At 46.9% G+C, this 25755-nt stretch overlaps 1 protein-coding gene and 1 long non-coding RNA gene across 4 annotated transcripts in view; one reads left to right on the top strand and one right to left on the bottom strand.

Annotated features, from left to right (window-relative positions):
* Window positions 1–25755, top strand: part of PLOD3 (procollagen-lysine,2-oxoglutarate 5-dioxygenase 3) — a 38583-nt gene that overhangs the window by 4573 nt on the left and 8255 nt on the right. The window contains exons 2-14 of one of the 3 annotated variants that reach the window (XM_082195798.1): window positions 13808–13899; window positions 14820–14956; window positions 16090–16253; window positions 18008–18120; window positions 19668–19731; window positions 20280–20377; window positions 20771–20872; window positions 21252–21383; window positions 22533–22654; window positions 22774–22878; window positions 23003–23128; window positions 24845–25289; window positions 25656–25715. In XM_082195798.1, the coding sequence (XP_082051924.1) occupies window positions 13808–13899; window positions 14820–14956; window positions 16090–16253; window positions 18008–18120; window positions 19668–19731; window positions 20280–20377; window positions 20771–20872; window positions 21252–21383; window positions 22533–22654; window positions 22774–22878; window positions 23003–23128; window positions 24845–25289; window positions 25656–25700 (1745 nt within the window). In that variant the 3' untranslated portion in view covers window positions 25701–25715. Of the gene's footprint in view, window positions 1–13807; window positions 13900–14819; window positions 14957–16089; window positions 16254–18007; window positions 18121–19667; window positions 19732–20279; window positions 20378–20770; window positions 20873–21251; window positions 21384–22532; window positions 22655–22773; window positions 22879–23002; window positions 23129–24844; window positions 25362–25655; window positions 25716–25755 lie in introns of those variants that run through there. The other 2 variants (XM_082195797.1, XM_082195799.1) reach the window with 2 other exon arrangements.
* LOC309516929 lies at window positions 12378–15476 on the bottom strand. The gene is made up of 2 exons (XR_014213071.1): window positions 15198–15476; window positions 12378–12834 (listed from the first exon to the last, which is right to left on the bottom strand). It is a non-coding gene; the product is annotated as an uncharacterized lncRNA (long non-coding RNA).

Genomic DNA, 25755 nt, shown 5'->3' with positions numbered 1-25755 from the left:
TGAACTATGGCTCCCATGATCCCTGACCAAAGACCGTGCTGGCTATGAATGATGGGAGTTGTAGTTCAACAGCATCTAGGAGCCCAAAGTTGAGAAAGGCTGCTCTAACCACTATGCCACACTGCCGACCAGATTTGGGTGGCTGGACCTTTTTATTCAATGTAGACTCTCTGTAAAGTGAGTCCCTTCTCTTGTTGTTTTCCAAACATTGTGTTTCCTGTTTGGGATGGAGATGGAGCAGCCCAGTTTGCAATTTGGCTTGGATCCTGTCCTTCATAGATCTTTCTCGGTGGCTTAGTGTTGTTTAAGGACAGCTGTCCAATGTGAGTTCCAGGGAGATGGCCTCTCTCTCGCCCCCCACTCAGCTCTGCCAGTAATTATTTTTACAGAAGTTGCTGGATAGGATTTCATGGGGCTGGTGACTTCCGGCTTTGGGAAATATTACTGACTGCCAAAGGAAATATACGGACCGTGGAGACAGCTGTCCGGTTTTTGAGAGGTATTGCTATGTTCACGAATGGAACACCGCCAGACTAAGACATTATCATATTTATTTGCATTTTCTCTATTTGGGCTCAAGGATTAGAGATTCCTAGTTCTAAATCTTACTAGGTTGCAGCAGATGTCCTTTTTCTGCACTTTCTGTCTGTGGCTAAACGATTGCTAAAGGGCTGAATCCTTAGGAGAGGAGAAATATGGTTTGTACAATTCCAGACTGAAGCAAGCATAAGTTGGCTTGAGCATAATTGGAAGGTAATTTAAAGCACCAGGCCTGCAGCCTAAGGTTTCAGTCTGCCATAGTGTTTAAAGCCCTAAACAACCTAGGCTCCCAATATCTGAAAGGCCACAATCAGAATGAATTTCAGAAACCAAAAAGTTGTATCGAAAAATACGACTTTCGAGCCGTCTGGCCCCAGAATGCCAACCAGGCATTCAGTTTTGGCAACTGTAGCCCTGGTTTAAGGAGCCATTTGGTGCCTAGATTATCTACCTGAGTTTCTAACACTGCAGTCCGTCCCTACAGACCCTCTTGGCTGCCAAGATTTCCGAGGGAGCCCACCTGGTAGTGTAGGATGTGTGAGGGCTTTTTTTGCAGTAGCCGCTGAGCTGTGGCGTTCCCACCACACAGAAAGGTAAAGGCACACCTGGTTCTCGTGGCCTTGACACCTGAGAGATGTGTTTTAGGGCTCACCCTATTTTTGATTGTGGCTTAACTGTTTTTAATACTGTATTTTTAACTGGTTGTAACCCAGTTTGGACGGCGTGATAAGCCAAACCATGCAGCCACAGGAGTAATCTCCCAGCCAGCTCCTTCTTTCCTCTGATGCAAACATGGTACCAAGACCTGTTCACAATGAAGGAAAGGGTGAGGGAGGCATGGCCAATGTTTGAGGATGATGGGTATTGTAGTCCATCAGCAACTGGAAAGTCCACAGATGTTTTCCCCTCCTCACATGGAGCTAACATGCCTGCTACTTTTCCCTCAGCACCAACCCACTAACTTAATTTATCTGTTGAACTGGGAATATTCAAGCACAAAGTTTGACCACTTCTTCACATAGGGTTTTCTCATTCCTCTTAATGCTCTTTCTTTTCGTCCATTATTCCTCGCTCCTGCGGCAGGTTTTGTTAGGTGGCTGCTGAATAACTTTTCTTTCTTCCCTTTCTCAGTTGCCTCTGACTGACTGGTGCCTTTTTCTTCAGCTTCTCTCTCTCTGTCTGAGCGCACGGGACAATTTGAGACGTTGCTGGTCGGTTCTCGAATTCTCTGGCGACGCAGGGAGTGGGACGGGCTGGGAAGGCTCTCACCAGACTTTCCAGAGTTTGAGGAGCGAAAAATAGTAGCTTGGAAAATATTGCCAGAGGGATACAATCGTAGGTTGGCAGGCTAGGTGGCGGCGCCGACAGCTGAGATTAGAAACCCTTGTTCAGGAGAAGTTTGTTTTGATGTGGGAAGGATGGCTTCTTTTTGGCTTGGGTTTAAAGCATAAAAATAAATGATTTTTTCCAGCGGATTTTTGGCATTTAAAACGGATTTTTAAAATAAAATGCTTTTGGAGGAAAAATATTTCTAAAGATAGTTATCTATTTAAGTTACATTATAGTCCAAAGGCTATTCATCAGGAAATAAGGATTTGTTTTAAGTTTTTCATGTGTGCTAAACTCAGTCTAAGTTTTTTGTTTTTTGTTTAAATTGTTTAACCACACCAGTTAACAAACATGGATACATATGCTGTCATGTTATTGTTTTAGTTAAATAAATTGTTATTAAGGAAATGATTATATTTCTCCTTCTAATAAAGTGCGGCGGAAAAGTTGTCCAAATACAAACAGTTAACTTATTAAACCTCACAATAATTTCATAATTATCTGTATATGTATTTCTTATAGTATAACCAAATCAATAATTGTTGATATAACTGTAAAAATGGTTGTAAATAGTAAGAGTACACCAGCAAGAATGAGTCTTTCTGTAAGGAATATGATTTAAATCAAGTCTTACTTACTAGTGATTTAAATAAAATCCATCCTGGTTTAAAGGCAGCCTCTTTTTGTTGTCAGCTCAGATGGGAAACCTTTTTCTCAAACTGAGAGCTGCATCAGTTGAGGTACATTTACAGTCTCTAGCAAATCCAGGTAGGACTGGGGGAGACTGGAGATTCGCTGCCTGTCCGTGCGGACATTACTTCGCCAGATGAGGCAGTGATCTGAGTCTGCACAAGGAACTTAGGGAGCTGCCTTAGACTGAGTCATCAACCCACTGGTCCATTTACAAGATTTCAAACCAGGTATCTTTCCCATCCCTACCTGGAGATGCTCAATAGTCGAGCCATGGCCTTTTCCCAAGTACAGTGGTACCTTGGTACTCAAACGCCTTGGTTCCCAAACGCTGAAAACCCAAACGCTGTAAGGGTTCTGGTTTTCAAACATTGTTCGGAAGCTGAACGTCTGATGGGGTTGTCGGCTATTGTTTCCAGGGCACCTGCACCAATCAGAAGCTGCACCTTGGTTTCCAAAAATTTCAGGAGTCAAACGGACTTCCAGAATGGATTAAGTTTGGTGCTTTTGTTTTTGCTATTTATTTTGCGTTTTTGTTTTTCAGGCTTTTTCAGTTAATTTGTTTTTGTGACTGTGTGGAACCCGGTTCAGCTACTGATCGATTGATTGTGTGACTGCAGAAATGGGGAAAAAACAATGACTATCATCAGTGCAAGAAAGAAAGAAAAAATTAATTTTAATTTTGATCACCTACAATACTGTCTTTATTTATTTTATAGTACAGTACATAGATTATTGATTTCATTTTATGGCTCAATGGCCTCATTAGATAGTAAAATTCCTGCTAAACTGCTGTTTTAGGGGTTGTTTTTAAAAGTCTGGAATGGATCGATCCGTTTTGCAGTCCTTTCTATGGGAAAGCGTGCCTTGGTTTTGGAACGCTTTGGTTTTGGAACGGACTTCCGGAACGGATTAAGTTTGAGAAGCAAGGTACCATTGTACAAAGCCGCTTCCTAAGGAAGTCTTAGCATCCTCTTTTCCCTTTGCTTCTGCTCTCTCTCTCTCTGGGTGACCAAAAGCACCCTGGTCCTCTTTCTCCCCAAGGTACAGCTTTCTCCGTGCAAATTTTACCTTCCGACTAGGGGGGACCTTCCCTTGTGAGCCAGAGGCCTCCTGACAGAGCAGCAGCCTTGGCCTTCCCCCAAGGCTGCATTCCTGATCCCCTGAAAGGCCCATTGAGGAGCCAGAGGCCCTGGCGCTGTCTGGGACCATCGGAGCCAAAAGGGGACGCACAGGGATTTAAAAGGAGGAGAGCGGAGGGGACCCAGGATGGAGTTACCACTTAGCTGTGCCAGGCCTCAGAGACACAGCTCTTGCGTGTGTGTTTTTAATAGCTGGGAACGGCGAGGAGAGACAGGGCCCATCAAGATATCTGCCCATCACTCTTGTCTCAGGAAACTCCAAAGACAATGTGCCTTTTATTCTCATTTTAATTCCGTCCGCCATTAGATTGATTGCAGAGACTCGGCTCTGGATAATTGCTACTATTAAACCACTCTGCCCACATGGTGCATGGCCTTAGATATTGGACTAGGGTTCAAATCTCCACTCGGTCCCAGTCTAACCCACCACACAGGGTTGTTGGAAGGATGAAATGAGGCGGGGGAGAGAATTGTGTCTACCTTCTTGAGCTGCTTGGAGGATCGGTGTGGTGTGCACATAATAAAATACGCAAATAAATGCCCCGTATTCTTGATTTTGCATTCTTGTGCAGGGTGAAGGTGGCGCAAAATGCCTCTCTGCCAAGTGTGGAATTGAGCAGCAAATGGAAATAAGAGACCAGATCCGTTTGTGTCGTGTAAGGAATTGTAGAAAGAACCCTGGGGTTTTTCATTTTGCTTTTTTAAACTCCCTGAAACAGAAGACTAACACAGCAGGGCTCAGCTACCTTTCTTCCTGCAAGTTCTTCATTTTCCAAGCAGTTTTTCAACGGGTGTGTTTTTTTTATAATGATTTTATTGCATTAGCCATGTGGCCATAGCATAATATACATAGAAATAACAACATAAAATGGGGGTGGGGAGATAAAAGTGTATGCCGTTCTGGGCGAATACTTTCAGAAAATGGGGATAACAAAGGTAACGGGAGATTTAAAACATTGAGTGACAGAGAATACAAAAAACAGGTTTGATTGTGTGGCGTATCGACTACATCTGTGGTATTGAGGAAGGAGTTGGTGCCGCTTTCCTCTTCATCACACTAAGCAGGAAATTAGCTGTCATCTCGGTAATCCAATGGTCAGAATCCTGCAGAAGAAGGGACACTATCCAAGGCTGGATTGGGAGATGAAGCTTGTTCACGAGAGGAGTTAGGAACCGAGATCTTTCATCTGTCCAATTGGGACAGAAGAGCATTACATGTTCCATAGTCTCCAGAACCGTGTCATTGCAGGAGCATGTTCTATTTGCGCTGGGAACTCTGGAGTAACGACCCGACAGAACTGCTGTAGGAAAACAGTTGAGACGGGCACAGGTAAAGGCCCTTCGTTTAGCCTCCGAAGGAATTGTAAAGCAGTATAGAGGGATCCCTTCCGGGGGTGGAATAGCTAGGGCTAAGCCTGAACACGGCCCTCTTGCATGGGAAGCTGTGTTAGAGAAGTCAAGTTGCTGCAGCTTCTTTTTGATTAGAGGTAGGGCTGCCGGGCTTATACACTCTAAATTAAAAACAGTTTTGCGGTTCAAATTGAGAAGAGAGCGGAATTTGAGATTAATTGTAGTTTTCCAAGGAGAATTATGAATATCTCTTAGGATCAGATTGGAGAAACCACCTCTAATTCGAGCATCCAATGGTAGTAGGTGGGAGCTGTAGGAAATGGCTCGACTCCATGCTCGTTTTACAATTGAGGGCTGGGCGAACTCAAGACGTAAGGCTGCACCTGAGACACATCTTGGGACGCCGGAAAGAGATCTCAGAAACATGTGAAGTGGGCGATCCAAGTTACCTGATATTGCTGTAGTCCATACTTCGCAGCCATATAATAGTTTAGGGACAACTTTGGCATTAAACATTTGAATTGCTGCTGGAAGGTGTTTGCCGCCCTTCTGGTGATAAAATCGGACAATGGCATTAGAGGTTGTAGTTGCAGCAAGAGAGGCAGATTGTAGATGGGTGATCCAGGAGAGATTATAAGTAAATATTAAGCCTAGATATTTAAAGGCTTTTACCTTTTCTAAGTAGCCACCTGTGATCTTAAGCGGCTCCAGCTTGAGTTTGCGGGAACGAGTGAAGTGGAGAACTTTCGATTTTTTATAATTAATATTAAGAGCTTCCGCCTTACAATAGGCGATAAATGCATTAACTGCATTTGCTAGGTCCGCAGCTGTTCTGGATAAGATGACGGCATCATCCGCATAGAAAAGGGAAGCAACGGGGTGGCCTGCTAAGTGAGGAGGGTACTTAGTTGCTAGCTTCAAAGGGGAAAGGGCGTCATGAAGATAAAGATTAAACAGTAAAGGGGCCAAGAGACAACCTTGTCGGACGCCCCTGGCCGTTGGGAATGGGGTGGTAAGGTAGCCGTTGGGACCAATTCGAACGCGAGCTGTGGTGTTTGAATAAAGGGAAATAATTAGGGAAAGGAGGTGTGGATCAATTCCCAAATGGGCAAGTTTGGACCATAATCTCTGTCTAGGAATGGAATCAAAGGCGGCCTCCAGGTCCATGAAAGCGGCAAACAGGTGGCCTTGCCTTGGTGCAGTGTATTTACTGGCAAGGTGATAAAGAGTTAGACAGTGGTCCATGGTTGATGCTGACTTCCGGAAGCCAATCTGTTCTGGCGGTAGAATGTTTCTCTCATGGACCCATGAAAGAAGTTCTTCCAGTAAGACAGCGGCAAATATTTTCCCCGGAATAGATAGTAAGCTGATGGGGCGATAGTTCCTAGGGATGTTTGGCTGGCCGCCTTTGAAAATCGGGACTATTGTAGCTTCTCTCCAAGAGTCGGGGATGTCTAAGGCGGAGGAGATAGCGGTGAATACAGAAGTCAGCTGTTCACTCCACCAAAGAGGATCAGTCAGGAAAAGGTCCAACGGGACCATGTCTGGGCCGGGGGCCTTATTCCTACGCATGGACATTATGATGTTGAAGATGCGGGTTGAGGTAAAATTTACTGAGGAGGTGGAGCTAGGAGAACGGGAACAGAGGTCCGACGGGGATTGAAGGTGATCTGTAAGATTATTTGGAGAAGCGAAACTGGCCGAATAATAAGCGATCCATTCGTCAGCGGAAATCAGGATAGCTGAATTGGGTGGTGCCGAAGGCCTAACTAAGCGCCAAAAGGAGCGGGAGTCATGCCTCTCTACAGCTGAACGAAGAGTGGACCAAGCCTCAAGGATGTGTTGCTGTTTCTTGCAATGAATCATGTTTCTGTATGTCCTTTTAGTAACTAGAAGCTCTGCACGGGTTTGGGGGTCGTTGGAAAATTTGATGATTCTGACCATTTTCCTAATTCGCCTTCTTAGGACTTTACATTCCTTGTCAAACCAGGGTGATTCGGAGAAGAAGCGTTGGTGGGTAGGCGAGGTAATGGTTATGTAAGTTGTTGAAAAAGCATCAATTAATTTCCGGTATTGGTCAGCGGGCGGAATTGAGTCAGAAAGAACTGTAGGCATATCAAGTGATTTTTGTATGTCCAGGGCAAGAGAGGAGCTGAGGCTTGTCCATTTCTTTGTTTTATATACAGGGTAGCTTTGTACGGTGGAACTATAGTTCGAGGGGACATTCCATTCTGCTGCTTCCATTGACTGGGCTGGAACTTGAGATTTACCAAAATCTGCTGACTTCTACTCTGGTCCTGTAGGTTTCAGTGACGCTGCCCTTGTTGTGTGGTCACAGAGGCTTGCTGTGCCAATGTGTGGATGCCATTGTGCCATGTAACCATGTGTGTGTTTGGCGAAGCCTGTGGAACTCATTGCATTAGATGGATTTTGCTCAGGTTCCCATCAGTTCTGGAACAGCAGGGATATCTGTGGCAGATGCATCATTGGGTGGGGGGGTGTCATTTTTTCCTTGAGGTTGTACCCGCCTCAACTCCATGCCACTCAGCACCCTTCTACCAGCCTGCCATGCCTTAAATGGTAAAGGTAAAGGGACCACTGACCATTAGGTCCAGTCATGGATGACTCTGCGGTTGCGGCGCTCATCTTGCTTTACTGGCCGAGGGAGCCGGCGTACAGCTTCTGGGTCATGTGGCCAGCATGACTAAGCCGCTTCTGGCGAACCAGAGCAGCGCACGGAAATGCCGTTTACCTTCCTGCCGGAGTGGTACCTATTTATCTACTTGCACTTTGACATGCTTTCAAACTCCTAGGTTGGCAGGAGCAGGGACCTAGCAACGGGAGCTCACCCTGTCGCGAGGATTACATTGATATAATAAAACAGTGGATATTCTCTGCTCCGCCTCCGTTCCTGATTCATTCGGTCCACATGAGAGAAATCTGGAGCCTAATTTTCTTCCAATAGAGATTATTGGTCCCAAATGATGGGACAGCATTGCATCCATTTTCCATAAATGGATTAATAAGAAGAGGCGGGAATTATAGGGACAGAACTACCCAAACTGTATAGAAATTTATTCATGTACTTGACTTCAGCGACAAGAATGTTATTTGCCCAAAAAATGGAAAGAAGAAGAAGCCCCGAGGAAACAAGAATAGATACAAAAGCTTATGGAATACGCAGAAACGGCAATACTTACCGGAAAAATAAAAAATCAAGATAACAAACTTTTTTTATATAAAAGAATGGAAATGGTTTATTGAATATTTATAAACAAATTGTAAACAGACAAGAACATTGGCAGGATTATTGTAATAACCTGCAGTTTTATAACAGTGTCAGAGCTGCTTCCAGATCCCAGCTCACATAGGACCACGCTAGCCAGCGTTCACTTTATAAAAGTCTTTATTGAGTTACAGATTCCATTTCCGAACTGCAGCGTGCAGCTCTACGTCTTATAAGCTAGACCGACGAAGCTCCGTCTGAGTCTCCGCCTCCTGTACACCAACTTAATACCCTAGCCTTGCTCCACCTCTTGCGTCTTTCCTTCCTCCTCTGGGTCCCTCTGCCCCCCGGGGTCCCCTCCTTCCTAGACTCTTCCGACGCTGACGATCCCCCGGATCCTTCTGCCTCCTTGCGGCGGGCTTTAGGACCTGGCTCCCTTTCCGGGCTGCTTACTGCGCCGCCTCCCTGTGTATTTGAACTTGGCGCGCGCGCCCAACCTTCCACCTTCCGCTCGACCGTTTCTTCGCTCCCCGATGGAGGTGTGGCCACTCCTGACTCATGCCCTCCCTCCTGCGGCGAACTGCCGGATCCCGATGCCTGGCGCCCTTCCTCCCCACTGCGCTCTGCTGGGGACGCTGGCCCCGATCTCCAACTGCTGCTCTCTGAACCCCCTCTGGTTCCTTCTCCCTGGGGTGTCCCCCTAGGTTTCCCCCTTGCTCTGGTCACTGGCGCTCCTTTCTGTGAATCTTCCGATTCACTGGAAAGACTCGGAGATCTCGGGTCGTCGTCATCACTCATCTTACCTTCGGACTCCTCCCCCTCGCTCTCTGTTTCCTCCCTTTCCCGCGCCTCTGCTCCTGAACCCCTGACAAGTCGTACCTTGGAAGTCGAACGGAATCCCTTCCAGAAGTCCGTTCGACTTCCAAAACGTTCGGAAACCAAAGCACGGTTTACGATTGGCTGCAGGAAGCTCCTGTAGCCAATCAGAAGCTGTGGAAGCCCCGTCAGACATTTGGGTTCCAAAGAATGTTTGCAAACCGGAACACTCACTTCCTGGTTTGCAGAGTTCGGGAGCCAAAACGTGCAAATACCAGGGCGTTTGGGATCCAAGGTATGACTGTACATTTAACGTAGATCAATAAATGATTAAGTTAAGTTAATTTGGAATATGCAGAAAATAATAAAAAATACAAATTTAAGGAACCACAGAAAGAGGGGGAAGGAGGTCAAGTTTCAAAATGTCAAAATGATTGTAAAATTACTGAAATGTATAAAATTGAAAATCTCTTTTATATATATATATATATATATATATATATATATATATATATATATAATCAGGTAGGTAGCCGTGTTGGTCTGACGGATATAATGTCCAGTAGCACCTTAAAGACCAACTAAGTTTGTTCTTGATATGAGCTTTCATATCTGAAGAAGTGTGCATGCACACAAAATCTTATACCAAGAACAAATTTAGTTGGTCTCTAAGGTGGGGGGGTTGTGTGTGTAGAGAGAGAGAGAGAGAGATACGAGGTAGGGAAAAGACCATAGCTGAGTGGTAGAGAATCTGCCCAAGTTCAATTCCCGATCTCTCCAGGTAGACCTGGGAGAGAGAGTCGCGTCTGAAACCCTGGAGGAGCCACTGACTGTCTGAATCGCCAATAATGAATTGCGATGCCACAGTGGTTTTATGCAGGATAAGACAGAGATTCCTATGAGTCAAAAGGAACTGTGTTGGTGGGATGACTCACTAGGCCCCACTCCCCAGAAACCTGGCAATGGACCACTGGATCGAGAGTTATTTCTCACAGCTGGTTTGAGCTGAAGATGCCATGGGAACCAGGAAGAGTCATTGGTCCCAGCAGAGTTACTCTGATGCTCTGAGCCAATGCTGCAGCTGTGTGGGTTGCAAGAGAAGCTGCGCATGTGTGTTTTTTACATGCATGTGAAGAGAGAAGCCTTTCTCCTCCTAGAAATCCATTGTGTCCTTATTCATCTGTTTGTTGAGATGTGGAAGACCAAAATAGGGTTGGCGGGACCAGTCTAGTGCTTGGACAAATACCAGGAAACTTTTGCTGCTGTTTTAAAATTGTCAAATATTCCATGAAGCCATGAATGCCACTGTTGAGATGGCGGCTCACATAAAAATAAAAATGGTTTACAGTGTTGTTTGTCAGCAAGTACAAGAGTGAAGCTTCTTTTTCTGCTAGTAGTCTGACGTATTTCTCATTGGGGAAGGCTGCATGGCAGAATATCTGCTTTGCAGAAGATTCCAGGTTTAGTCTCTGGAGCATCTCAGACTGGGAAAAGACTCCCTGTCTGAAATGCTGGAATGCTGCTGCTAGATGGGCAGAAAACCATGCAAATGTTTAAAAAGCAGTCCCACAGATAAAAACACTTGAAGATGATTCGAACACAGATGGTGACTGGGTTGAGGTTCTCCACTTAAAAGCCTCCTTGGAAGAGGAAGCAGATTTCTCAAAAGACAACAGAGGCAGCACCTGTATGATTTGCAAAGGGAGGGAATTTCAAAGGGAATGTGTTGTTTTGGGTGCTGGCATCTGTCTGTCTCAAGAGACAATGGAGTGCGCCTCCAGGGGTGAAGCCAAACTGCTGTGTTAGCAGTACCGAAATGACCTCCCCGGGGCCCAAACTTGGGCAGTGTGTCTGGAAGTCCTGGGCTGCCCAGATGACAAGACCTCCCTTCCTGGCCTGGCTGATGTGATCCAAAGTAAAGCAGAGCAATACGTTTAGGATCAGTTTTCTCCCGCTTGGACTACTGCAATGCGCTCTACGTGGGGCTACCTTTGAAGTTGACTCGAAAACTGCAATTAATCCAGAATGCGGCAGCCAGACTGGTGACTGGGAATGGCCGCTGAGACCACACAACACCAGTCCTGAAAGATCTTCATTGGTTCCCAGTACGTTTCCGAGGACAATTCAGAGTGTTGATGCTGACCTTTAAAGCCCTAAACGGCCTTGGTCCTGTATACCTAAAGGAGCATCTCAACTCCCATCATTCAGCCCGGACACTGAGGTCCAGCGCCGAGGACCTTCTGGCGGTTCCCTTGCTGCAAGAAGTGAGGTTACAGGGAACCAGGCAGAGGGCCTTCTCGGTAGTGGCGCCTGCCCTGTGGAACGCCCTCTCAGCAGATGTCAAGGCAATAAACAACTATTTTACTTTTAAAAGACAACTGACGGCGTCCCTGTTTAGGGAAGTTTTTAATGTCTGATGCTGTATTGTTTTAAATATTTGGTTGGAAGCCGCCCAGAGTGGCTGGGGAAACTCAGCCAGATGGGCGGGGTATAAATAATAAATTATTATTATTATTTTCCATCTGCCCCTCGCTTCCCTCTACAGCACGTACAGAAACCCCATTCTTGTTTGTTGGACCCACTATTGGTCCCATCCCCTCAATCCGCCAGAGCCTGTCTTTGCATGCAGAGGAAGTCCCTAACTCACAGAGAGTTTGAGACCCACCGGCTACCCTCACCTGGTTTAGCCAGCCAGTTGAAGCCATTCCTGGGGTGTGTGCGCTGTCGCATGCTGACAGATTCTAGGAGCCACAGCTGAGAGCTGAGTGCAGACTGGGTGCCAAAGGTGGAGAAACTGCCCCAGAAGGAGCATGACATTTCCCCACCAGAGATAACACCCCATACAAGCCAAAGGGAAGGTGCCACCACAATAAAGGCCTTGTTCCTATATTGTGAAGAACAGGCCCCCTGATAAGATCTTCAGGAGGCCTTCTCACAGTGATATATTGGGTACAGACGGGGCAAAGTGATCTTTCAGGTCGAAGGATGAAGGGTTGCAGACTTATTCTGGATCCAGGCCTGAACCTGTAAGGTAGCCTTCCCAAACCTCAAACTCTCCAATTGTTTTTGGCTCCCATTCGCCCTAGCTGGCCAGTTGTGGCTGATGTCAGTTGCGCTCCAAAACATCTGGAGAGCACAAGGTTTGGGAAGGCTGCGTAGGCTGACCCAAGTGTTCCTGCACAAAAGCCCGGGAGAGAAATGGCCCCGTGACTGACTTGCATTTAGAGGGAAACCTTGCTTCCCATCTTTTAAATACAAATGGAATCATTATCATATCTACTGGCTGCACTATAACCAAGAGTTTATTTGTAATTAGTGTTCTTTAGCAAACCAGTTGATGGTTAAAAAAACATCTGCGTTGAAAAGTTCATGCTTTTTCAAATGCACAACGCTTATTTGACCAGATCTCTCTCGCCTGGTTAGATGCCGGCCTGCAAACCAAAATTCTTTCTTTCCTTTGGTGCGTAAGAGCGAGTCAGCGAAAGAGCGGGTCACATCGCGCCTGGCCTTGGCTACTACTAGCAGTGTTGATTTTGGGAAGCTTCTCTGCTTACTCAACACGCTTGCAGCCGACGCCCGGAATACGTGTAGTTCGTGGCTCTGGTGCGATCTGAATCTGGGTCCAATCCAAACACGCCTGCCTGCCTGAGCGCGCAAAATCTTTGCTCCTGTTAGCAGGGATCCCGGTGGTGTAGATCTCCTCCGCTCTCCCCCTGCTCTCCCCCTGGGCCTCTCTCCTCCCTGCAAGGATTGGAAGAGCATCTTTTCCAGCACTTAATCACCAGGAATGTGATAGCTTGTGAGAAGGTAGACAGAGGGAGATGTGCTACTGAGAGAGGAGGGGACACTTTGGTAAGCTGAGCTCTCAGTAGTAGAGAAGAGTTTAGAAACCTTCAGTTGGAGGGTTCCTGAGGTGAAATCTGGGCATAGTGTCATGCGGTGGTCTTCAACTGGTCCAGAACCAAGACCCATCTCTGACACATGCTCACCAAGCTGCAACATGGGACCCACTTTCACAATTTGCACTGTTGATTTACACTGTAGGATCCCATCTTAGGTGGGGGTTCACTTCCAAGGGTTCTGTGTATACAGGAAAATCCTGCACATCCAAACCCAGGCAAGGGTTAAAAGCTCTTTCTGTGCTGGGTAACCCTAAGTGGATCTGGTGTAAAAAGAGCTTTTAATATTATTATTATTTGCATACCACCCTATAGCCATAGCACTCAGGTCGGTTCACAACATAGGAATAAGATATAAAATTCACAAAAGACATAATAGAAAACAAAAACAAACCAATAAATTCCCCACACACACACACATTTAAAAGGGTATCGGATGTCAGTCAGCCAAAAGCCTGGTTTCAATCCTGAAGTCCTCCAGGGAAGAATGGGCTAACAATATTAAATTTCCATGTTCATGTGTCCAAACACTTCGCTTCTCCACAAAGAGCTCTTACTAAATTTTCTACGATTGCTGGATTTGTTCAATCTGTGAATGCTTCCAAAAATCTTCAGGGGAAATATGCACTTATGGTGCCATCTTCTGCTTTTGAGGAACTGGCTTGGGGGGTGGGAAAGCATTCTTAATTCCTACCTAGCTTTTTTTAGAACCCGAGATAGATCCTGGCTTTGATAGCCAAGGTGCAGTTTATATATGTACATCCTCTGGTTTCCATTCCTGACTCTATTTGGGGAATGTGTGTTCCTATTTTCAGGCAAACTCCTGGTACTGACAGCTGCCACAGATGAGACAGAGGGTTACCAGCGCTTCCTACGGACGGCCAAGTACTTCAACTACACTGTCAAGGTGTGAGAAACTCTGAAAATAGCAGATATTTCCTTTCCATTAAAATAATAAAAACATTTGAGGGGGGGGGGGAGGTAGAATGTAGAGCCAAATTTCAGCTCTTAATTTAACTGTCCCTGGATTACCTCAGCAGTCTTATTCTCTGGTACCTCATGGGGCATGACTGTATTGCAGCGGCCAGGGAAAACCTTTCTGAGCTTGAGGGCCACATTTCCTTACAGGAAACCTTCCAGGGGCCACATGTGAATTGATGGGAGAGGGGACAGAGGCAAAGGTGGCAGAGCAGCAGATGAGATTCTTGCCTTTGCACAGTAGGCTATATTCCATCCAGTGGCGTAGCGTGGGTTGTCAGCACCCCGGGCAAGGCAAGTAATTTGCGCCCCCTAACCCGTGGATTTGCGCCCCCTAACCAGTGGATTTGCGCCCCCTAACCAGTGGATTTGCGCCCCCTAACCCTAACCCCCAGATGTTGCGCCCGGTGCGGCCGCCCCCCCCCTGCACCCCCCACGCTATGCCACTGATTCCATCCCAGGGCAGCCCCAAGACGTTTTGGCACCTGAGGAGAACCACAAAATGGTGCCACTGGGGTGGGTGACCATCAGCGTCTCCTCTTCAAGAGGCCGCTGTAGAAGTGGCTTGGGTGGGACTGTCATGGAGGCAGCAGATCCAGCCTCCAAGAAATGTCCCATCGCTGCCGTTGCTACCACAGCAGCAAGCAGCCCATTCCTCGGAAGATGGCTCTGTTGGCCTTGTGGATCTTGCCGCCTGAGGCGGTCGCCTCACTTTGTCTCGTGAGTGGGCCGGCCCTGTTCCACCCAGGCAAGGTGGAAGAGGCATTATCAGTTCAAAGGACAGTTTTGCTTTAGAGGAAAATAACAAATTTCCACCCCTGTTGCTTTTGTGCTGTTGTCGTCTCCCAGACTCTCGGCCTAGGAGAAGACTGGAAGGGTGGGGACGTTGCTCGGACGGTCGGCGGAGGACAGAAGGTCCGCTGGCTGAAGGCGGAAATGAAAAAACATGCCAATGAGGAGGACTTAATTGTCATGTTTGTAGACAGGTGAGCTCACAGATTCTCTCTATGCCAGTCGCAACAACTTGACTGTGAGGGAGGCCTACGTTGCAGGGTTGTTGTGAAACTTAACACTTACATGTTTGATCTGTTCATTTCGTTGCACTTCTTTACTTTTCTTTTCTTTCTCTTCTGCCTGCGTGGGCCCCCAAACTCAGAGCAGGTGAGATGAGGATATAATATATTAGCTGTGCAGGTCACGAGGAAATAAGTTGGTGTTGCACTTTACCTGATAAAGGAGTGATGGGGAGGTCAGGGTCTTTTCCTTTTGAAGGGAGGAAAGTGGGGGTGGGCATGGAAACAGGAGGAAACTGAAGCTTGGGATGGGGATATCCATTCTCTGAGGAAGAGGGGCAGCCGACCATTTAATTCCCACCCAGATATTTGTGACTTACCACACTTTAATGGGTGACATGAGAAGAGCTGTGTTCAAATCCCCCCACTTGGTAATAGAAGCTGGTTTGGTAGCTTTGGGCAGGTCAATTCTAGCCTAGCCAACCTCACAGGGCGATTGAAACTGATGGGCAACCAAGAAGATAAAGTGTCTGGAAACCAAAAAGGCTGATGGCCAACGGTTGAAGGAGCTGGGTATGTTTAGCCTGGAAAAGAGGAGACTAAGAGGTGATAGGATAGCCATTTTCAAATAACTAAAGGGCTGCCCCATGGAAGATGCAGCAAGCTTGTATTCTCCAGAGGGTACGACCCGAACGAATGGATCCCATTGCAATAAAGGAGCTTCTGACTAAACACCAGGAAGAACTTTATGATGGTAAGAGCTGCTCGACAGTGGAACGGACTCTCTCAGAATTTGATGGACTCTCATTTATTGGAGGTTTATAAGCAGAGGTTGGATGGCCATCTGCCAGGGCTTCTTTAGACTTTGATTCCTGCATTTTCTGGGGGTTGGACTAGATGACCCCCTGGGTCCCTTCCAGCTCTGCAGTTCTAGGACTCTATAAAATGTTGAATGAGTACTGTTAGTAATTATAAATGGGCATGCTCTTTTCCTGGAGACGGCCACAGGCTGAACTTGCAGTCCCAGCCTCACGATAAAGCATTGCCTTGCTCACCTGAGGCCCCTCGCTAAAAGCTCTCAATCTGCCATCTTGTCTACTTCCCAGCTACGATGTGATCCTGGCAGGCAGCCCCATCGAACTCCTCTGGAAGTTCCTGCAGTTCAAGAGCAACGTGGTCTTCTCGGCGGAAAGCTTCTGCTGGCCAGAGTGGTCGCTGGCTGAGAAGTACCCGCCGGTGGGCGTGGGAAAACGCTTTCTGAACTCTGGAGGTAAAAGGCCAGCTTCCCTTCCCTTGTCCCCCTCCAACTCCCCATTTAGCAAAGTAACTTGAATTCTGTGCTAGGAAGGCCCACTGGAATCTGCTACTGGAATCAATTAAGGAAAGATGCACATGGGTTTTGCACAATTAATATTCCGTTGCCAAGTGCCAGGTTTCCAAATAATACAGCGTTTCTTTAGCAAGCTGTGCGGGTTTGGATGGGTAGGTGAAACTTAAGAAGGAAAGCATTATACAGTGGTACCTCAGGTTAAGAACTTAATTCGTTCTGGAGGTCCATACTTAACCTGAAATTGTTCTTAACCTGAAGACCACTTTAGCTAATGGGGCCTCCCACTGCTGCCACGCTGCCGGAGCACGATTTCTGTTCTCATCCTGAAGCAAAGTTCTTAACCCGAGGTAATATTTCTGGGTTAGTGGAGTTTGTAACCTGAAGCATATGTAACCTGTAGTGTATGTAGCCCGAGGAAAGCATTATATTGGAAGAAGGAATGAGATGCTCACTGGGGCTATAAAGACCTACTCTTCTGTCCCGAAAAGTACTGTTACCGCTTTCTTTCTGCTTGAGGTTCTAGCTATTTGCTGCTCACGCGCTTGCAAGCTTATATCTACAGCCATATGGACTAGAAGCTTGGAGCAGAGGGAACTGAGCGTAAAAGCTATTTAATAGTTTATACTAGATGCTAGAATTTGGGGGCGCGGGTGGTGCTGTGGTCTAAACCACTGAGCCTCTTGGGCTTGCCGATCAGAAGGTTGGTGGTTCGAATCCCCGCAACTGAGTGAGCTCCCTTTGCTCAGTCCCAGTTCCTTCCAACCTAGCAGTTCAAAAGCACGTCAAAAAGTGCAAGTAGATAAATAGGTACTGCTTCGGCAGGAAAGTAAGCGGTGTTTCCATGCACTGCTTAGTCATACTGGCCACATGACCCAGAAAAACTGTGGACAAAGGCCGGCTCCCTCGGCCTGTAAAGTGAGATGAGCGCCGCAACCCCAGAGTCGTCTGCGACTGGACTTAACTATCGGGGTCCTTTATCTTTATCTTTTAGATGCTAGATTACAAGCTTGCACAGCAAATGTGAGTGTAACAGGGCCTGATTGATGACTGGCTTCTTAGCACCTTCTGGCAGGAGCTTCTGTAACTGTCCTGCTGACTCCAGCTAGGATTCTGCTGCCACTGCCCTTCTGGAAGTGAGCCAGGATTGTAACTTAGGTGTGCTTTGAAAGTGCCCTGCGAGTAACAGCAGCAAGACTCTGTTTTCAACAGGCCAGGTGCTTGCCTTCCAGTGGTGCGGTGGCATTCTGAGAATTCCTGCTTTACTTAAAAAAAAAAAAAGTTTCTAGTTATTAAGGTGGGCTGGGAAGCTCAGGCCTAAAGACCAAATGCAACCCTCCTGGCCTTTCTACCTGTCTCTTGGAATTCTTACTGACCCCTCAGGCACACCTTGAGGAATTTAGCCTGGCTGGAATGTGTTTTGAGCTCTGAGAATCCCTCTTGCTTGTGGAGAAGTGTGTGTGTATCTCTCTGTGTGTGTGTATATACAGAAACTAGCCTATTCTGCAAAGGTAACATAGATCGGCCCAGCCACTTTTGCTTCTGCCTGCTGGGACATGGCCTCCAGAAGGTTGCCAGAAGGGAATGTGGCCCTTGGGATAAAAAGGTATCCTACTCCTGCCTTAAGGCTACAAGGGTAGGCTTGAAACAGCACGTACCCCCTCAAAAATCCCAAAACTGGTGTCTCTCTGCCTCAGGGTTCATTGGCTACGCCCCCACCATCAACCGCATCGTCCAGCTCTGGAAGTACAAAGATGACGACGACGACCAGCTCTTCTACACACGCATTTACTTGGATCCTGCCTTGCGGGTGAGTCTGTTGGGGCGGGTGGGTGAGTCTTTGCTGCCCTTGAGAAATAAAGATGAGGAACCCTGTGGCCCTCAGAGCACTGCCGGACTACAACTCCCATCATTCCCGACAGCTGGCCGTGCTGGCTGTGGCTGATGGGAGCTGGAGTCCTGACACAATCTGGAGGGCTTTAAAAGACTCCCCTGCTGCCTGTGGAAGGGACACGTGGAGGCCTCTGAGTTGACCATCTTAAGCTGCTTTCAACAGCAGCTGGGAAACTGAAATCTGATGCCCTTGCAAAGCAGCAGGACCGGATTCTCAGAAAAACTCTGCACATTCATTTCTCTGGCTCAAAAGCTGGGAGCTAAAGTCTTGGGATGGGACGGACCTTGTTCACCACTTCACAGAAAGGCAGGTTACCCATTTTTAATAGGTAAATAAAGCTTTCTATCCAATGTCCATCATGCTCTGAGCAGACGCATGGAAAGCAAGAATCAGAAGAATCTTTATTTGTATCAGCCACTAGCCATTAGCAATAAAATAAAATAAAATAAAATGTACTGAAGATAGAGGTAGAAACGTAACTATAGAAAATACATTTTAAAGGGGTTACGTCAATAATCAAATGCAGTTGTACCTTGGAAGTCGAACAGAATCCGTTCCGGAAGTCCGTTTGACTTCCAAAGCGTTTGAAAACCAAAGCGTGATTTCTGATTGGCTGCAGGAAACTCCTGCAGCCAATCGGAAGCCACATTGGATGTTCAGCTTCCAAAAGAACGCTCGAAAACCAGAACAGTCACTTCCAGGTTTTGATCGTTCGGGAGCCAAAACATTCAAGAACTAGGCTGTTCGAAAGCCAAGATATAACTGTAATAGATCTTATTCTAATTGCCCCCGCTAAAACCCTTGCAGTTTTTGCTCTCACCTGATCATCTTGATCTGCTAAAAGAAAGGACACCGTCGCAATGGAAAGCAATGGACATTTATTATTTGTTGCACCTATATCCCACCTTTCCCCTCAAGGAGGTCAAGGTGGTATTTTTAGTTCTACCCCCTCCTTGTTTAATCCTCACAACAATCCTGTAAGGTAGGGTGGGATGATGGTGATGATGATAATAATAATTATTATTATTATTTATACTCCGCCCATCTGGCTGAGTCTCCCCAGCCACCCTGGGCAGCTTCCAACAAAGTATTAAAATACAGTGGTCTGTTAAACATTAAAATCTTCCCTAAACAGAGCTGCCTTCAGATGTCTTCTAAAAGTCTGGTGGTAGTTCTTCTCTTTGACATCTGGTGGGAGGGAGTTCCACAGGGTGGGTGAGAGTGAGTGACTGGCTCAAGGTGAGTCTCATGGCTGACTGGGGATTGAACTCTGTTTCTCCCAGGTCCTAGTCTGATACTGCAAGCACAGTGAATTTATAAATAGATAGGACATATAAATCCTTGCTGGATTTGTGTTTATAGTGGCACTCGATGGGTGCTTTGTCACTGTAGCGTTTTGATGGAAGATTATGATTATGTAAGGGGAGGCTTCTGTTCTTATCTCCTCCTTCCTGTCTCCCTAGGAGAAACATAAGATCACGCTGGATCATAAGTCAAAAATCTTCCAGAACTTGAATGGTGCCATCGGTGAGTGGTTGATATTTTCTGTAGCAGTGTTCTGGTTGTCTATGAGTGAACACATCAGTAGGGCAGCCAGAACCGTACATTTACAGCACCGTGATGCCACCTTAAACAGTCGCGGTTTCCCCCAAAGGATTCTGGGAGCTGTAGTTTGCTAAGGGTGCTGCTTGGAGGCCCCTATTCCAGAGCTACAATTCCCAGAATTCCCTGGGAAGAGGGCTTGATTGTAGCTCTGTGAGGGGAATAGGGGTCTGCTCAGCATCCTTAACAAACTGCATATCCCAGAATGCTTTTTTGGGGGGAAAGCTATGACTTTAAAGTGGTATCGTGATGCTTTAAAATGTGGTACATTCCCATTTAAATGTATGGTGCAAATGTTGCCTAGCTCCCCTTGATCTGCATGTTTGAAACTTCATAGTCACGAGGCAAGCTGCAGATCGCAATAATTCCCACTGTGTGGTGGACCATTTCTGCAAGGGGAAACATGGTGTTTGCTTGGGGGAGCAGAGATTCAGTTTGTCCCATACTCTTTATTCCATCCTCCTTCTTAACAGACGAGGTAGTTCTGAAATTCGAACGGACCCGAGTGCGCGCCCGGAACGTCGCTTACGACACCTTTCCTGTCGTCATCCATGGCAACGGGCCCACCAAGGTATTTGAACAGCTCCTCTCCTGGCCATGCCCCTTGGTTGAAGAAGACCTTATTCCTTGGGGCTGGGAGTCTGCAGCCAGCTTGCTGAAGCTAAGCAGGTCCATGCTTGGTCCGTGTCTGGATGGGAGACCCCACTTAGGCCAACGGACAGAAGAAAAGCGGGATAAAAGCACAAATAAACAATATGGATGCCGCATTTCAATTTGCCTCTGGGCTTTGTAGCCAAACCAGTCTTGAAACATTGTCCGATATCTGGGAAGGGAAGCAGGCTCCCAAGCTTACATTACTCATGGTGGCAAAACCCACAAAGAAGAATTCAGGTTGGGGGGTGTTAGGGGCCCCTCCCCTCATCTTGCTGACTGGTGTTCTTGCCTTCTCCTTCCATTCCTGCAGCTGCAGCTGAACTATCTGGGAAACTACATCCCCAACACCTGGACCTATGAGGGGGGCTGCGAAGTTTGTGACGAAGGCCTCTTGGATCTGTCAGGCTTACCGGTGAGTCGGATGATGAATCGGGATGCAGAAGAATCAGCTGTGAGGCTGGAAGCGGGGGAAGGTGTTGAGGGAGCGGCAAGGCCAGCCCAAGACATTTTTTGACCGCCTGAGGCAAAGGACAAAATGGCTTCCCTCTTGCTCCTCATACAGAAGCGAACTGAGCTGCTGTCGATGAAATGATGCCCTCCTCTATATCTGGGGGGTGGTAGGTCTACTTGGAGGCAGGAAGCAAAGCCTAGGGGCACACACACCCTCCACTGCTTCTTTCACCTGAGGCAACTGCCTCCCCTTGCTGGTCCCTGCGAGAGGAGTGTTTGAGAGTGGGCTTCTGGAGGTTCATATTTGAGCTCACCTTTCCTGTTCCCTCTCCTTTTTGCAGGAAGAATCGTATCCACGTGCGCTTCTGGGTGTGTTCATCGAGCAGCCCACACCCTTTCTGCCTCAGTTTCTTCAGCGTCTCTTGACCTTGAATTATCCGTACTCTCATCTCCAGCTCTTCATCCACAATCACGTGAGTTGTGTACACACACACACACACACACCCTGCAAAGGTGAGGTATTTTGTGCTGTCCCTAACCGTAGGCTAATCCTTATTTTACATCTAAAGCTCAGGTCTAATTAGACCATCAGATAAACAGCATGGGGGGGGGAGAGTTGTCATAGCTTCTTAAAGGACTTGGGACCCATGGCACAAATTTGCATATGCTCATTTGCATGTGATGCCCTAATTATTTATTTTATTTGCTTTGTAAAATTTCTATGCTCCTTGACTGTAAAAAAAAAAGGACACCTCAAAGTAGTTTACAAAATGATAAAGGGATAAAATTATCACTAAGGAAAATTAACAACAATATCTTAAGTCATTTGAAGTGTTAAAATACTGATACGTATCAGTGCCTCCAGGCAAATTAATAAGCTAGGTAACTGGTGGCGGTCTCTGAACTAGACATTTAAATCACTATGATACCAACTTTAACAGTTACGGCTTCCCTCAAAGCATACTGGGAACTGTAGTTTGCTATGAACACTGAGAATTGCTAGGAGACCCCTATTTCCTTTGCCGAGCTACATTTCCCAGATTGAATATATAAAAAAATTAAAAAATTGTCCAGAGCACCTTAGAGACCAACTAAGTTTGTTCTTGGTATACCAAGAACAAACTTAGTTGGTCTCTAAGGTGCTACAGGACAATCATCATCATCATCATCATCATCATCATCATCATTATTTATGTATTTCTACTGCATCAGACCAACACTGCTACCTACCTGAATCTGTTTCCCAGACTGGTTTGACAATCCTTCTTCCCGGGGAACTCGGGGAATTGTAGTTCTGAGAGGCGAACGAGGGGTCACCTCACAGCTCTTGGCTCCCTCAACAAACCACACTTTCCCAGGATGCTTTGTGAGAAGCCAGGAGTGTCTAAAGTGGTAGAATAGAGCTTTAAATGTATGGCACTGATGTGACAGGTCTGTTGGGGGGGGGGATTTTTTGAACCCAGGCATTCTGAGGTTCCGCTGCATCTGTGGCATTTTGATCTCCTGTTCTGGCCTGGATGTAAAGGCGCAGGAACTATCTGCTTTGTCAGAATGTGGCAACGCCAGGGAGACTCTGCTTCCCTGCTAGGGAGGCTCATTTAACATGTCCCAACGTTTTGCAGGAGGTGTATCATGAGCCGCACATCGAAGCCGAGTGGGAGCAGCTTCGTGGGGCCTTTGAGAGCATCAAGCTTGTCGGTCCAGAGGAGGAGCTGAGCCAAGGGGAGGCAAGAGACATGGCCATGTAAGTAAAAGCAGAGGAAGGCAGTAAAAGTCCATAGTTAAACTGTGGAATTTTCTCCCGTAAGAATAGAAATGTTCTCAATCCGTTCTGACAATTTCCAATTTCTTCGTGTGCAACAGGGACCTCTGCCGCCAAGACCCCACCTGTGACTACTACTTTAGCCTGGATGCTGACGTGGTCGTGGCAAACCCGGATATCTTGCAGATATTGATCCAGGAGAACAAGTAAGCAATGCTTCCCTTTCCGTCCTCTGGAGCCTTTTATAAAACCATTTGTACAGCATTTCTCCTGCCCCCCATCTCCCCATAAACGACTTCTCTTTTGCTTCTTTCCCCCTCCGCGATCCAGGAAGGTAATCGCTCCGATGATGTCGCGCCACGGCAAGCTTTGGTCCAACTTCTGGGGGGCGCTTAGCCCCGATGAATATTATGCACGCTCAGAGGACTACGTGGAATTGGTCCAGGGCAAGAGGATGTGAGTCGTGGTCAGAACCGGGTGGGAAGAAGAATTATTATTAGTGTTTATTTATTAAATTTATACACTGCTCTTCATTTGAAGATCTTGGAGTGGTATTAATATAGGAGGGTCCTGCTGTTGGATAAAAGCAGCAATGCAAAAGCCAGCTGCAGGTGGCTGGAAAGCAAAACAGGATGTTGTTGTCTCAAACTGTACTGTTGGGGAAAAGGGGGAGTCTATTCTCTGTACTGAGCACCGGATGTTAGCTCAGAGTGTCATATGACCTGTGCTGGAAGCACAGGGGAGGAGTTGTGACTCTTCTGTTGGAGTCTGGAAGGTGCAGTCACGTTTCTATGTACTGCTGAATGACAGGAATAAAAGCCATGTAAATAGACTCCTGTCTGTCTCATTTCCCCTCCCTGGGGGGGGAAAGCAGGGAGAGAAGCAGAGGGTGTGTTCGTCTCGCGTCTAACGAGGAGAATCGCCGATTTACGACCTTGCCTGCCGGGAGACGCAGACGGAAGGTCAACAAGTATCTCACTCAGTTTGCCCGGGGGAGGCCAGTTACCTCTGACTGTGAGCTGAGATACTGACACCTGCTTCGCTCCCAAAATTTTCATTTGTATATTTAAAGCTTTTGGTCTTTAAGCTGAAGGGTTGGGACCCCTTGCTGGGTCACGGCCTGAGATAAGGTGGGTCACAACAGTGGCACAGCCAAAATACAGATATGTACCCGAAAAAAAGTTATGAAGTGGGCCCCAAACACCATGTGGATGGGGCAAAGGTGGGCTATCTACGGGACCTCCTCTCCTGGTATGCCCTGAAGAGAGGACCTTAAGGTCCATGAACAACCATAGTTTAGAGATCCCGGGCCCTAAGGAAGTCAGACTATCCTCCGCCAGGGCCAGGGCCAGGGCCTTTTCAGTGATGGCTCCGACCTGGTGGAATGCTCTGCCCCATGAGACTAGGGCCCTTCAGGACTTAACCTCCTTCCGTCGGGCCTGTAAGACAGAGCTATTCCGCATGGCCTTTAATTTGAATTCAGCCTGATCTTTTATTTCCCTTCTCTTCCCTCCCCCTCCCCTTTTATGAAGATTACCCGCTCTGAGACCCCACAGCTAATTCTCCCCTGGCCTCCTCGCTGGCCCAAGTAGGACCAATTCAGCCAGCTAGCCCTGGGGATTATCTAATGCTTATTTCCCCTAAATTGATTTTTGATTTTTATTGTTATTCATGTTTTTATACTGTATTTTATGCTGCTTTTATAATTAAGTGTTTTAAATTTGTTGTTAGCCACCCTGAGCCTGGTTTTTGAACCGGGAAGGGCGGGGTATAAATAAATTATTATTATTATTATTATTATTATTATTATTATTATTATTATTATTATATTGGCCTGATCCAGGAGGCTCTTTTCGTGCCCAGCTCTTCAGCAAAAAAGTTCCCTGTGGGCTTACTTGCAGTTCATTTAAACAAGGCAGTTCCTGCCCACAGGCTTACAGTGACATGACACAAAAGGAAAGAAGGGACAGGAGGGAAGAGGAATTTTCTTTTTCATAGTTGCATAACTTATGTAAGTTACATAGATCTGCCAGCGAAACGAATAGTTTTGGGAAGAAGGCGAGCTGCGGTGGAAGGGAATCTGCCACATGCGACGACTAGAGGGCAGAATAGAAAACGATGGCCGCTTACCTTCTTACTGAGAATTCTCCTCTCCCTCTTCTCTTCCTACAGCGGAGTGTGGAACGTCCCCTACATCTCTCAGGCCTATTTGCTGCGAGGGGAAACTCTGCGCCAGGAGCTGCCCCAGCACAACGTCTTCACCTTGGACGACACAGACCCAGACATGGCCTTTTGCAAGACTGTGCGGGAGAAGGTAAGGAACGTTTTGCCTCCCAGACATCCCATGAATCAAGATCTCCCCAGACTCTGCACTTCTGAAAGCTGTGTTCTGTCTCTTCCAGTGATGGTGCAAACCCGACATGTTTTCCTGGGTTTGCATAAATTTATTCTACACCTAGCACTTTTGAGGAAAGTCAAAAGATTAACAGAAGCTCTGTCCTACTTTGGGGAGTTTCACTGCTGGTTCGCTGTCCTGGCTTTCAGTTCTGTCTGCCCAATCTTAAAGGCTAGAAACCTCTTTTTTAAAAAAAACCAAAAGCAAAAATCACCACCTAAGGTTCTCTACAAGGGACGCGGATGGCGCTGTGGGTTAAACCACAGAGCCTAGGACTTGCCGGTCAGAAGGTTGGCGGTTCGAATCCCCGTGACGGGGTGACCTCCCGTTGTTCGGTCCCAGCTCCTGCCAACCTAGCAGTTTGAAAGCACGTCAATGTGCAAGTAGATAAATAGGTACCGCTCCGGCAGGAAGGTAAATGGCGTTTCCGTGCGCTGCTCTGGTTCGCCAGAAGCGGCTTAGTTATGCTGGCCACATGACCCGGAAGGTGTACGCCAGCTCCCTCAGCCAATAAAGCGAGATGAGCGCCGCAACCCGAGAGTCGGCCACGACTGGACCTAATGGTCAGGGGTCCCTTTACCTTTTAAGGTTCTCTACACTGTGAATGATGTTCTCAATAGCAAAATTCTGTGATATTGCAGAACACATATAACCATACAATTACCGTATTTTTTGCCCCATAAGATGC

The sequence above is a fragment of the Podarcis vaucheri genome, assembly GCF_965113315.1.
Source record: "Podarcis vaucheri genome assembly, chromosome: 13".
NCBI lineage: Eukaryota > Metazoa > Chordata > Lepidosauria > Squamata > Lacertidae > Podarcis > Podarcis vaucheri.
This window is presented reverse-complemented; position numbering and strand designations above follow the sequence as displayed.